The sequence below is a fragment of the Petaurus breviceps genome, unplaced genomic scaffold (assembly GCF_028583685.1).
Source record: "Petaurus breviceps papuanus isolate PSGF00001 unplaced genomic scaffold, PetGlider_PUasm1.0 118, whole genome shotgun sequence".
Taxonomy (NCBI): domain Eukaryota; kingdom Metazoa; phylum Chordata; class Mammalia; order Diprotodontia; family Petauridae; genus Petaurus; species Petaurus breviceps.
In genome coordinates, this window is record NW_027185616.1 from 19,737,149 (window position 1) to 19,751,939 (window position 14,791).

A 14,791-nucleotide genomic window follows, 5' to 3' on the forward strand; every position below is an offset into this window, starting at 1 on the left:
AGCCTGCGGAAATGTATCAGCCGCTATTTCCTTCTCTGACACAAATGCTTCTGTATGGGTCGTTGTCAGGCAGCTATCACTAGGAAAAGAACTACACAGGAGACAAGCACGGGAACCAGCAGAGGAAGCTACCCCTGTTGATTGGGTGGAGCAGGTATGAGTCCAAAACATCACACGGATGTAGTCAGCATTCTTTTAACAGGAAACAAGAGCCAGCTGGATAGTTGGAATGGGTGGCCCATTGGGTCTTGATTTTTAGCTTCTATGTGAGCGAGGGCTCCTGGACTTTATTTTTTATTTTATTTTATTTTTTGCCTTTTGGAGGGCAATTAGGGTTAAGTAACTTGCCCAAGGTCACACGGCTAGTTTTTTTGTGTGGGTGTTAAGTGTCTGAGGCCAGAACCGAACTCGGGTCCTCCTGACTCCAGGGCCAGCGCTTTACTCACTGCACCACCTAGCCGCCCCCAAGGCTCCTGGACTTTGTGCTCCTGAGAGGAGTTGTTGTTGGATATTGGGGCAGTTGCTATTGAACGAGTGCTTATCATGACCTTAGGCAGCAATGGGGGTCCTTGGAAAGAGCACTGGTCCTGAACATAGAAGATATGAGGACAGGGGCTGTCTTTTGCCTTTTTATGTATTCCCAGGATTTAACAACGGTGCCTGGCACAAATGTTTATTGACTGATTCCAATAATGCTTGCAATCTCTGTGTCCTTGGGTAAATCCCTCTGTCCCAGGTTCCTCATCTGTAAAATAAGGGTGTTGGACAAGGTGGTCTCTGAGGTTCCAGCACTGGATGTACGAACTTTGGGGCAGGTATTTTGATTTCTATTCAGGTTTACAGGTCAAAGTTTGACATCCTTGCAGTGTTGAGCTGTAGAAAAAAAAACAGGATGTAATCTGGAAACATTTTACATTCTTTCTCTCTGTCTTCCTCTCTCCCCCCCCCCATCTCTATATATACACACATAAACATGCATATGTATATACATATATACACATGCATGTATATATACACATGAATTATACACATATGCATATATATTTAAAATACAATTTCATTTTATTTTTAATTCCGATTCACTCCTTTCTCCCTCTCTCTTTTCCTACCCATCGAGAAGGCAAGAAAAATAAAACCCATAAAAAAACAAATTCCTATGTTAGTCATGTCCAAAATATGTATATCTATCTGTGCATGTTTACACATGTATACATGTATATATGTTTGTGTGTACACATATATCACAATCTGTAGTCCAAGTTCAACTCTCTAACTGAAGCAGAATTGCATGTTTCATCATGAGTCCTTTAGATTTGTGATTGGTCATTTTGTTGATCAGAGTTACTAAGTCTTTCAAAATTGATTACCTTCATAATATTGCTTTTACTGAATAAATTGTTCCCCTGGTTCTTCTCCCTTGAGTTTTCATCTGTTTATATAAGTCTTTCTAGGTTTTTCTGAAACCATTCCCTCATGATTTCTTATAGCACAATAGTATTCTATCACATTCACATACCATAGTTTATTTAGCCATTCCCTAGTTGAGGGGCAACTCTTCAGTTTCCAATTTTTTGCCACCAGAAATAAAAAACTGCTATAAATATTTTTATAATGTGGGTTTTTTTTAAAGAGGTTTGCTTTAAATAAGTTCTGAAAGAGAGCCCATGGTTTAATTCTGTGATATAAACCAAGAGGAACAGATAGTGCTGGGCTGTCTTTTCACTGGAGAATATGTCAGTTTAATCCAAGCCTTTGAGATTATATCCATAAGAGGTTGCATGCTTTCCTTATATGAAATATGATTCACAGGTTATACAGCAACATTTTTCACTTCAAATTTTACAGGCATATTATTGGGATGTCCTGTGGGAGATAATATATGAAATAAGACCGTCAAGGAAATGGTGGTGGTTTGGGATTCAAAGGAAAGGGAATAAGCATTTATACAGTCCCTACTATGTGCCAGGCATTGTGTTAAGTGCCTTAAAAATAATTATCTCATTTGATCCTCACAACAGGCCTGGAAGGTAACCTCATTTTACAGTTGAGGAAACTGAGGCAAATAGAAATTAAGTGACTTGCCCAGGGTCACACAGCTAGTAAGTGTCTGAGGCAAAATTTGAACCCATCTTCCTGAATCCAGGTCTAGCACTCTACCCACTTCAATATGTAGCTGTCTCTAGAAGACCAGAATTTGAATCACAGCTCAGCCCTTATCCCCAGTGTTGCTGATCTGTCTCAAGTTTCCTCACCTATAAAATGAGGGGATTGGTTCTTAAGCTGGGCTCATAATGCCCCCCTTGTACCTTCCCACAATAGATAGATTTCAGGGGGTGTGCTAATTTAGATGGGAAAAAGTTAAATCTTTATCTTCACTAACTGCAAGCTGAAATTTAGCATTTCCTTCAATTAATGGGTGTAGGCAAGAAAACATTGTTCTTGGAAGGGATTCATAGACTTCGCCAGATTGCCAAAGGGGGTCCATGATACAAAACGGACTCAGGACTCCTGAATCAGATGATTTAAATTCACTTGCATCTCTAACTTCCCACTCACAATCCACTCATCCCCAAATTTGCCTTATTTTACTTTTGCTTCAAATACATACATCATGTATGTGAATATATGACATGTATGTTTATACATGTATGGGTATATATATACACCTACACCCCACACCCATATATATGTATGTATGCATGTATGACATAATGGTTCAGTGTCTTGTACCCCGTCCCTCTGGGATGGACACCAGTTCTGTCTTTGGACTGAATTAAACAATTATGATTGTAGCAATGACTTCGTTTAGCTCATGAATCCTCCTTTCTTGCCTGATAAAAATGTTTTTCATTCTTCAAGCAAAAAACAAAAAAATCTGTCAAAATTTCATGAGCCAGAAACATGCTCAGCTTCTTGCCCTGATTAATATATGAGTTTTGTTCCATATTAACTCATTAAACATTTGCTGGGCACCAACTATATTTAGGGTACCATGCTAGATATTGGAGATGAGGGGGTATATGAGTATGTGTAGAATATTCATTAGAAATTACTTTATCAGATGTTTCAGGGGACAGAGCTTCGTTAACAGGAAGTCCACATATGGGACAACACTGTTTATGGCTTTATAATTCTAAAACAGAAAACTGTGGGAAAATATGAAGTTTCAGGGAAGGTCATAAGGAATTTGCATCTAATGTTTTGAGTCTGTGATGAGTTTAATGTCTTCTGAACATTGAAAAGGGTCCAGTTCAATTTAATTCAAATTAATACACATTTTTAAAGTGCCTACTATGTGCTGGGAAGTTAGCTAGCACAGTGGATAGTGTGCCGGGCCTAGAGTCAGGAAGACTCATCTTCCTCATTTCACATCTGGCCTCAGACACAACTCGCCATGTGATCCTGGGCAAGTCACTTTACCCTGTTTGCCTCAGTTTCCTCATCTGTAAAATGAGGTGGAGGAGGAAAAAGGGCAAACCATTACAGTATCTCTGCTAAGAAAACCCCAAATAGAGTCATAAAGAGCTGGACATGACTGAAAAACAACTGAACTGAATGTCTTGCCAAGACAAAGAAAAGACTAAATTGTCTCTGACTTTGAGGAGCTTACAATCTATTCAAATAGAAGCTTCTCTAACAATGACTTGAATGATCCTTTGTATTCCTTTTAAAGTTTTATTGATACTTGTTTTGGGAGGAAACAGCCATTTCTGAATATATCCTCAACCCACCTGCCTATTGAATCTTCCCTTGTGACAAGAACACCAGCCAATTGAAAACAATGATCAGAAAATGCATACGACTGTAGCAGCAAGCACCCCAGTATACCCAGAGTGGCTGCCAACACAGGTTCTTAGATCTGCTTTTCTAAAGGAAAGCAGCTCAAAATGGGTTAACAAGCTTACTTTAATCAATCAAATATATCATTTACCTTGTTCAGAGGAAAGTCAGCACCCTGAACTTCAGAGTATACAGACAGAAACATTTCAAGCAGACAGGCCACCAACTGTCCAACCATTACCAAATCACAGTTACCAGAGAGGAAAGCATCAACATCTGGGTTTTTCAAAGCGGGGGGGATCTCAAAGGCTGCCCAGAGTCTCATCTGGTCAAATCACAGAACACTTCTCAAAGTGAGCCCCAAAGCAAAGTCTAGCATCAGGGTTTATATAGCCTTCTCCTGGCTCAGAGAATGTAACAACCCTCTTGACCCCACTGCCCAATCACAAAGGATCTCCTGAAAAATAAACTTCCAGCCACAGGCTCTAGGTGCACTTAACCTAGGGGCAGGGAAGATCTTAAAAATTTACATTCCTATAACAACCACAAACAGGCATTTCACAGAACATGCAGTCTTCTACACCCATAGTCCTTTCTCTCTCCAACAAAAAAAGGCAGATGAGTTTTCTTCTTACTTCTTCAGGGACAAGACTGACCATCATGATCTAGAATACACTTGATATAGAAATTTTCACTGCTAATGCCAACCACTCAGAGTAATCAGGGCCCTGGCACACAGTAGACACTCATAAAGGCTAGTGGAGCAACTGTTTGTAAAGTGCTTTTGTCAGTCTTAAAATGATATATAAAGTTCAGTGATTTGTTCACTGTGGCTTTTCTGGCTTCCTCAAGTAATATTACCTATGCAGACAGCTGGTGGCTGTGATTTCAGCAGGAGGACTGATGAAAACATGAGTTTGTTATTAATATTGTTGAGCTGAAAGGAGCGAGACAAAAGACACCCGAGAGTAAAATTTGGAAGTGGATTTTATTACCACGGGACTGCCGGGGTCACATACCCAGACCAGACAGTGAGTTGGCATGGACAACGTGCCGGTTTTTAAAGAGATTCCAATAGTCAGGTTACATAAGCTGAAACTACAATCAGTGATTGGTCAGTGTATATTTGAATTTCCCTCACCCGCAAAGTTTACCCTAGGCTGAGGGACAGGGAGCCTCGAATGGGCAGAGATGGGGAACATCCAGTGGAGGGGGGTGGGGGGATGGGGAAGAATGGAGAAATATCAGGATTTTACCCTAGGCTGAAATTCCTGCTCAGATCAATTGGGGGAGGGAAGGGTAGAGTTGTGCTCAACAATATCAATCATGTATTTGTACTGGAAAATTTCCTAGTCCCCTCAGTTGGTGCTTGGGCTTTTGTGGACCCGCAGTCTTATGTTTCCTTGTCTTATATAATACATGTCAGTTTCACATAGATCAGGAGTTCTTAACCTGGTCCATGGTACCCCAAAGGGTCCACAGCTATATTTTAGAGGGTTCACGAACCTGGATAGGAAAAAAAAGTTGCATCTTTATTTTCACTCTAATTTCAATTTAGCATTTCCTTTAATTATGAATATAGGCAGTAATCACAGTAGTGTTACTCCATCAGATTAGTAAAGGGGTCCAAGGTTAAGAACTAGTGACGTAGAGGGAGATAGGTGTCATAGTAAGTACTGGAATTGGAGAGTTGGAATCAGGAAGAACTGAGTTCAAATCCCATCTCAAACATGTACCAGCTATGTGAATGTGGACAAGTGGAAATTTAACCTCTCTGTACCTCTGTTTCCTCATCTATAAAATGGCAATAATAATAGTACCTGCTTCAAAGGGTTATTTTGAGTATCAAATAAGATAGTGTGTAAAATGCTTCCCAAACCTTAAAGCTCTCTGTGGTATACTTTCAGTATATACAATGGACCTTTAAAGTGGACCCGATAGTATTGCTAAAACTATTATTATGGGCCCTTATGTGTTTGATTTTATTGTCATGTGTCCCTCTAAGGGACCTGGATCTATTCTCTCACCAAGATTCTGTCCCTCTCAACTCTGTGTGTGTGCCTTCCCCTCTGTAGTTTTTCCCGGCCTAAACAAATGTCCTGTATGATTGGATCCTGTAAGAACATTGCTTCCTCTGGGTCCAAAGCTGAATGTCCAAGTTTCTTTCATCATCGATAGGCTTCAGTATGAAGGACACTGGGACTTAACTGCCATGATATACAGCCCTTGGTTAGCTGTCTTCTTTTAAAGCAATTGACTCCTTCACCCCTGAGACTTTGTATTTTCCTGGCCTCGTTCCTTTTCCCATATTGTTTTCTCTCTTTGAGGAATTCCATTAGAATACAGTTCTCATCAGAGACTTGGCCAGCTCTTCTTATTAAAAAGCCAGGAAGAAGAGAAAAGCAAATAGGTTTCAACTGACATGTGAACAATGCTCTCTCTTTATTATTTTCACGTTATAATATTTTGTTCATTCGTTCCACAAAAGTTTATCAAGGACTGCACTGAGGACACACTTGGTTGAGGTGGGGGAAGTAATATAAAGTATAGATAGAAGATGGTCCCCATTCTTTACTTACAGCTGAATAATACATCTTACATTTTATCCTTACCAAAACCTTATGAGTTAGTTCAATTGTTCTTGTCTACATTTTATAGGTAAAAAATCCCACTCAATCTAAATCCAACCAGGTTTCAGCTACCAGTCATTCATAGATTCATAACATGAATAAATTGAATGAAAGGATGCCTATGGGGTTTTTCAGGTGAGAGTGATTCACTGGGACTGAGAGGCATACTAGGCATTGGATTGTCACAATGAAAAAGTTGGGTATTAATGGAGAAATCTGAGAAAAGAAGGATGGAGAGAATCTCAGGCAGCTAGGTAGTACATTGGACAGAGTATTGGACGTAAGTGAGTCTGAATCCTGCCTCAGATATTTTCTAGATATGTGACCTTGGACAAGTCAGTTGATCTCAGCCACATTTTTACATTCATCAATGGGAATGACAATAAGCAGTTAATTAACAATCAGTTTACAATATCACAGTTTAACAATTTGGGAATGATAATTAATAATTACAATTTAACAATAAGCACCAGGGTGGAAAAATTGTGCACCAGATGAACCTTTAAAATATAATCTGCATCATTAATATTTTCTCTCTCATTTTCTGAAGTTGAGGTAATCAACAACAAAACAGTAAATCAAAGCCCGATTTGTAGCATTTACTGATTTCTGAGGTATAAATACTCATGCTGAAAATTTAACAATTTGCTTTTGAGAGCTTGACTGGAGCTGGCTCCTTGCACATGTCTGATAACACCCACTTCACAGGGGTTGAGAGGATCAAATGAGATGACCTTGGAAGGTATTTTTTCAACCTTAAAAGACAATATACATTCTAAGTATTATTATAATCACAAAAAAGAAGATTCATAGAAGTTAAGAGCAGGGAGAAGCCTTAGAGATCATCTCTTCTATCCTCTTCATTTTACAAATGAGAAGAGATGTCCCACAGTTGTGAAGTGACCTGAAGTCACAAAGCCAGGTAACATCAGCAGGTTGGTTCAAGGTAGGGATTTACAAGGGGGCAACTAGGTGGTGCAGTGGATAGAGCACCAGGCTTAGAATCAGCAAGACTCATCTTCATGAGTTCAAATCCAGCCTTCTACAGGGACCCTGGACAAGTCACTTAACCCTATCTGCCTTAGCTTCATCTGGAAAAGGAAATGGCAAAGCTCTCCAGTATCTTTGCTAGGAAGAACCCAAAATGGGGGCATGAAGAATCAGACATGACTGAAACGTCTCAGCACAATGACAGGGATTTACAAAGCAAACAGAATTAGAACTGGTCAAAGTGAAATAACAATATCTTTGCCATTATGTCCCATCCCATTAATTAGTACTTTGGGGTAAGAATGAAAGGGGATCAAAGGTCTAAAGAGGTATCCAGTGACCCTTTGAGAATGCAGCAGAGGTTCTGGCACCTAGTGATCAGTTGTGCCCCTCCATCTCACCAGAATATGGGAATTAGCAAAGACACAATGAGATGTAGTGGGTATAATGCCTAATAGGAGGCAGTGGGTACAAAGACTAAACCCAAAGGAGATTTTTAAAAATAAAGACAAGGACCCATATATACAATAATATTCACAGCAGCTATTTTTAAGGTAGGGAAAAAACTGGAAGTTGAAGGGTACTTACTCATCAATTGAGGAATGGCTGAGCAAGTTATGAATGTTATATGAATGTGATGGGATACTATGGTATAGTAAGAAATGATGAAGGGGATGATGTCAGAGAAACCTGAAAAGATTTATATGAACTTATGCAGAGTGGAGTGAGCAGAACTAAGAGAACAATGTATATAATTACAACAATATCATAGAAACAAGCAGCCTTGACGTCTTAAGAACTCTAACCAACACAGTGACTAGCCATGATTCCAGAGGATCTGCAGTGTGAACCAGTGTGAACCAGCTCCTGACAGAGAGGCAATGGGATCAGAGAGCAGACTGAGAAATATTTTGGGGTGGGACATGGTCAATGTGGGGATTTGTTTTTGCTTGACTAGACACGAGATTTTGTTTTTCTTTCCTTTTCAATGGTCGGGGGGAAGGTGGGAGTGAGAGAAGCAAGATGTTTATTGAAAAAAAATAAAATTTAACTAAAAGTAAAAGCAGTAGTGGAGATAATAATAGTGGTGGGGAGGAGTTGAACATCAAATTAAGTTACTCTAACATGGTTAACTCATTAATCACAATTTCTAAATGGCTGGGTAGGTCACATAACTTCTATTTGCTTTGGTTTCCTCATCTGTAAAATGGAGGTAATCAAAGCATCAAATCTCCCAGAGTTTTTGCAAGTGCCAAATGAGATAATAATTGTAAAGTGCTTAGCACAAGGTCTGGCATGTAGCAAGTACTATAAAAATGTTAGCTGCAATTATTATTTTTATTATTATTCATTAAACATCTGTTAATGGTGATTTGGGGGAAAGACCCTTCTGAATCTCCACCCATACCTAGTAAGGGGAAGAAGCAATCATATGAAAAAGCTTTGCATTGCTTTTTTATGCTAGTGCAGTCAGACAGACTTCATAGTTCACTATGTGGTAGGTTGGGTACATGGATCCAAACTGGCAGCCGCTAAACTGTGGTGGTTCACCATTTCTCCTTCTGTCTCCCCTAATTTTGTGTGCAATCTTGGTTGGGGCCCCTTTAGACAAGTTATTAGGAACTCATCTGTCATGTTTGTGTTCCTTTAGCTATCTGGCAGAGTCTACACTCTTGTCCTGCAAATCTCCAGGACACAGAACACATCTAAAAGGGGGTTTGAGTAATGATGTGTCCTACAGATTTAACCTGAGAGTCATCAATCTATGTGACCCTCCACAAACAAGTTTAAGCCCCTGTGACTAGAGAATATTGTCCTATCGTGGGCAATTTGGCGACAGTATCATAAAATTGACATTGATCACACAGACATTAATTCCAAACTATTCCCTCCATTTTCTTTTTATTCTCCCTTCATAAGAAAACACAGTCCTTTCAGAATCTGTACGTTTTCTTCCTGTGTCTTAAATTTCCATGAAACACAGCAAAAAGGAATAGAATTCTAAGGCAAGTACAGAACATTAAGTAGTTTCTAGACCACATTTTGTATAGACCTGTCTTTTTTTGTCCACAACCAGCTCTGCTTTCTTTGGGGACATCGTTATATGCTGGTTTCCGCAGCTGGTTTTGATTCCGTGTATCCATTTATTCATTAATTCACTTTTTTGGTGTTTTCTCTTTCCTAGGGGCTCCGGATCATTTTCTCCAATGCCTCCAGGCTCATATTTCGGCTCAGTTCATCCAGTGGTGTGAGAGCTACAATCAGGATCTATGCAGAAAGCTACGAGAAGGACCCAAGCAGTCATGATAGGGAACCGCAGGTAACAGGACCAGATGTTTCCTGGCATCTGGCATACGTCCAGCTCTAAATGCTGTGATATTTTACGTCACATGATTCTTGTGCTATTTCAAAAGCATGCTGGGGTTTTTGTTGATTGGTTGGTTTTTCCTTGGTGGGGAGGGGGAGTTGGGCTAGTCTGGAAAAGAGGAATATGGTGTTGACAAGGTGGGTGGAGAAAAGGGTTAGATGAATGCCAGAGATATTGTGAAGGTAACAATCAGGTCTTGTGAGTGACTGAATGAATACTGGGGAGGAAGAGTGAAAAGTTGAGGTTCAAATCAATTAATTATTAAGAATTTATTGGGTGCCTACTATGTATGTACCAGGCATTATTCTAAGTACTGGGAATACAAAGGCAAAAATTAAACAGACTTTTTTTGCCCTTAAAGAGTTTATATTCTATAAGGAGAGACAATTTATAAATATGTAAATAAAATATGAGAAATGAATGCTAGGTAGTTTGGGGCACAGATACATTAGGATCTAGGAGGTTCAGAAAAGGCTTCTTATAAAAGATGGCACTTGAGTTGAGTCTTGAAGGAGACAAGAGATTTCAAGAAGCAAAGTTTCTGAGCTAAAGCATTCCAGGCATGGGGGAACAGCCATTGCAAAGGCACTGAGATGATAGATAGAGCATTGTATGTACACAGAACAGGAAGAAGATCCGTATGGCTGGATTTAGAGTATGTGAAGGGGAGTAATATGGAAGAAGGCTGGAAAGGTATGCTGGAGTCGGGTTGTAAAGGGCAAGATTTTATATTTGATCCTAGAGGTAATAAGGAACCACTGCTGTATATTGAGTATGGGGATGACATGATCAAAATTATACCTTAGGAAAACCACTTTGGTAGCTTGGTGGAGGATGGATTGGTATGGGGAGGAGTATGAGGTCAAAAGACCAAATAGGAAATTAAGACAATAATATAATAGAGGTAATAAGGACCCAAATTAGGGTGGTGGCTATGTGAAAGAGGGGATTTATGCTAGAGATATTGTGGAGTTAGGAATGACAAATTGGACAACTGTGGGGGTAAGTGAAAATGAGGAGTCAAGGAGAACACTGAGGTTGTATACACGAGTGACTGGGAAGATGGTAGGTAGTACTCTTAATCCAGGAAGCATTGTTTAGGTTTTCCCTTGGAAAGTTCAATAAACTCATTCCCAAATGGGAAGATACAAGGACCTTGCCTTATGGTGACCATTTGCAGTCATCTAGAAGCAATGATAAGATCAGTCCATCATTCCAAGGGTTCTAATTGGAGATGTCACCTTCCCTCCTGGGCTAGGCACAAGTGTTTATTTTGATAATAGCCATTGTGGTATAGGGCAGAGGTGTCAAACTCACCCCTCATTCACCCCCTTTCAAATACTTTCAAATTAAACGTCAACCAGATTAAAATGTAATTGAGAAATATTTAATATAAATAAAAATAGAATTGGAGATAATCAGTGTAATTCTAAATGTCAAGGCAGTGATCCCTATGAATGGCTTAGTGACCACATTTCTATTTGTTTGGCACCACTGGTACAGGGGATGGGGACTACGCCTCTGGTTTTGCTGGTATAGGGTAGTGGTTCTCAAACGTTTTGATTTCAGGAAGCCCTTTACACTCTTCAAAATTGTTGGAGACCCCAAAAAGCTTTGGTTTATGTGGGTCATGTCTATCAATATTTACCATATTAGAAATTAAAACGGATAAATCTTAAAATATTTTAGATTTAATAAACATTTACTAAGTACCTATTACCGTATGTAGCAGGCACTGTGCTAAGCACTGGGGACATCATTAATGAAAAGAAAGACAGTCTGGCCTTAAGGAGCTTACACTCTAAAGGTGGAGATGAAACAAAAGGGGCCCGTGACAGGACTGGGCGCACATGGCTCAGGGGCTTCTTATTTTATGGAGTTGAAACCAGGATAAACAGAAATGTAAAGTGCTGTGAGTTGAGTCCAATTTTTGCATCTATAAGGGAAAGCATTGGGGGGAGTTTGATACTCTCCTTCTAGACCTTCAATAAGAGGGAGAGGAGGCTGTGGGGGGGGGTGTCAATCAAGGCTTGAGTTAGTAGCATGGTGATGAGTTTACAGGTAATAAGCTTATTCTGACTGGGGCAGTTGAAACCAGGCAGAGCAGCAATGCAAAGTAGAGTAGAATGTCAATAATAAATGCATTACATGTTAATATAAACAACATATTTTTAAATTTAAAAAACTATATTTTATAAAATAAAGAAATTAGGGAACAGAGTGACATTATTTTACATGCTATCTGCAAATCTCTTTAGTGTTTGGTTTAAGAGATGACAGCTGCTTTCTCATATCTGCTTTCCGCATTCAGTCTGTTGTTCTGGTCGAAGTATATGAAGAAAATCTGGCATCACACATGTGTCGCTGGAAAAGGGAGGGATACTCTACTAGGCAAAGAATGTTTTAGTGTTAGTATAAAAATAGTTTTGACCCCAAGGATCTCCTGAAGAGGTTTTGAAGATCCACAGGGGTCTACAGATCACACTTAGAGAAATAAGGAATTCCCTAGGGAAAGAAACTCCTTCTACCTATGCAGGTTTGATAGAGGATCACAGATGTTAGACTGAAACCCAGCTTTCCCTATCTGCAGAACAGTTGCCAAGTTGCACTTTTTTAACAAATGCTCTAGCTAGCTCTTTCTCTCTCTCTCTTTCTTTCTCTTCTCTCCTTCTCCCTCTCCCTCTCTCCCTACCACATTGATTACAGTGTTATAAAACCTAACCAATTAGCAGCTAGAAAGATATTAACACAAGAGCCAAGTATTACTAGTCATATATAGTTGTAAACATATAGTTACAACATTTTATATATGTTGTATTACATACAACATGTAGTTGTAAACTGACATAAACTTGTGTGTGTATTTGTACACATACACAATACATATTATATGTGAGTACACACATACATAAACACACATGTACACACATCTCCCTTGCAGATGAACCTCATAGAATTGCTTTTAAGGGTTTTTATGTATGTACTTGATTTCTTATGAAGATATCCACTAATAATTTATATTATATTCAGCTGTCAGTGTATTTGTTTTCCTATTCTGTATATAACACATAATTTATCTAGTAAAATGTTTGGGGAATCTTACAACTAATATTTCCCATCATCCCTTTGGTACCCTTTTACCTTCATACACACAGCTGAAACACAGCAATTTCCGAGACTAGAGACAAATTAGGAATTCCTTATAGGGAGAAAACTAGAACTTGATCAGAGATCTCTTGAAGGATGGGGAGAGAGGAGTTATCAGGCCTTCCCTGAAAGCAGCACTGCAGCAATTCTTGCCACTAAGTCCGTGACTTTGGGTCAATAGTCTATTTCAGCTGGAGGAACTAAAAACACAACATCTGCTTTTGGTTTAGAGATAGGTGGTTATTCTCCAGTTTTCTTCTAGGCCTTTTTCTTTAGATTTGTTGCAATGTATGTTTATAGATAGACACAGGCAAAACTTTTTTATTTTATTTTTAAAAAATCTTTGCCAGTATTTTAATGGAAAAAAAAAAAAGAGTTGGGTCCCTCCTTTCTCCCTCGCAGTGGACACAATAGGAGGTGAGGGGGAAGGTGGGAGAATGGAGTGGGGTTTCTATTAACAAGAAGAGGGATTGAACTGAACCTTGATAGTTTACCTGTCACCCTACATACCTATAGTCCCCCTAGCTCAGAGATTTATGGGAGTGGCCAAGGACCTTGAAACCCCTTTTCCATTTCCCCCTCCCAGATTCTGTACACTTGTCACACCTACCCAACCCTCTCCTAACTAAGGGAAAGAGGGTATACAAGACATAGAGCCCAACATGCATTTGTGCCTTCTCTGGTAACAGTACCCTAAATGGCCTCCCAACTTTCAGCACATACTTCTGTCACAGTCCCATTCTGAGCTTCCTCTAAGGATAAAGTACTGTCATTGTCTAAATTTCCCCACTTACCTCTTCTTTGAAAGGAATACACTAGTGTACTAGCAACAGAGCCTTATGTTTCCAGTGTATTAGGTAAATGATGGCTCCTGAGTTATGTTAAATAGGCCAGTTAGGTAAGTTTCTTCCAGGCATAGTTCACTGAGTTTTAGATCTTTCAAGCACACATTCTAATTACTGTTGTTTCTTCTATAATAATGGACTTCCTTAAATGGTGTCGTAAATTAACTGCATATTAATTTCTATCCATTTGCATAATTCATCTAAGTTACAGATTAGAGCAAGATTTAAAGAAACACAAATGCTCAAGTATGTGTCTTCTTTCTCTAAACTTAACTGTTTCAATCACTCTTTAAACCTGAATTTTTAACTTTCAGTATCCTATAGTGCTTGTAGGACTAATGACATTATCCCTTGTTCTTGCCTGCTCTCTCTTTTCAGGGATGGGAGAATCTTAACAAGACATTCTCAGTTTATCAAAGAGAAAGGACCTGATGCTAGTTCTAATTATTACTTGAGTACCTAGAAGTGGGATTTGGCTCTGCTATAGATCTGGGGTCCTAAATTTCTACTATAGCCTTTTTACCTTCCTTTTTATTCCATGCTTGTAAGCCAAGAACAAGCGACTTTCCAGAGGACTGCTACTGTGAATAGTTTTAAGGTTCTGATCACATAGTATGGTGAACTCTATTTATTCATCAGTAAACTAAAGCAAAACATTCACAGAAGCCAAAGTACAACATTCACAATGATATAACATAACAACTCATCACTAAAGTGGCCACATCATATTAAACAAAAGATATCATTCAGGATACAAAGTACAAAGGTCTCCCACCCCTGGATCACATTGCCATAATCTCATTAGTCAGAAAGTCTTCTTTCTTCTTGATTATTAAGGGGGACCAAATAAGAGAAGTGGAGGAAAAATTGGGAAGAGAAATGAGAACGATGCAAGAAAATTATGAATTGAGAGCCAACAACCTGACTGAAGAAAACAACACCTTAAAAAATAGACTAATTCAAATGGCAAAAGAGGCTCAAAAATAGAACCTAAGCCACCTTTTAGGGACCTCTATCATGAGTGTGAATAT

The 14,791-nt window shown here is 39.1% G+C and overlaps 1 protein-coding gene across 1 annotated transcript in view; it reads left to right on the plus strand.

The window, feature by feature from the left end:
• Positions 1-14,791, plus strand: part of PGM5 (phosphoglucomutase 5) — a 221,670-nt gene that overhangs the window by 177,545 nt on the left and 29,334 nt on the right. Inside the window, exon 10 of the mRNA XM_069086900.1 lies at positions 9,586-9,720. Coding sequence (XP_068943001.1) covers positions 9,586-9,720 — 135 coding nt within the window. The remainder of the gene's footprint in view (positions 1-9,585; positions 9,721-14,791) is intronic.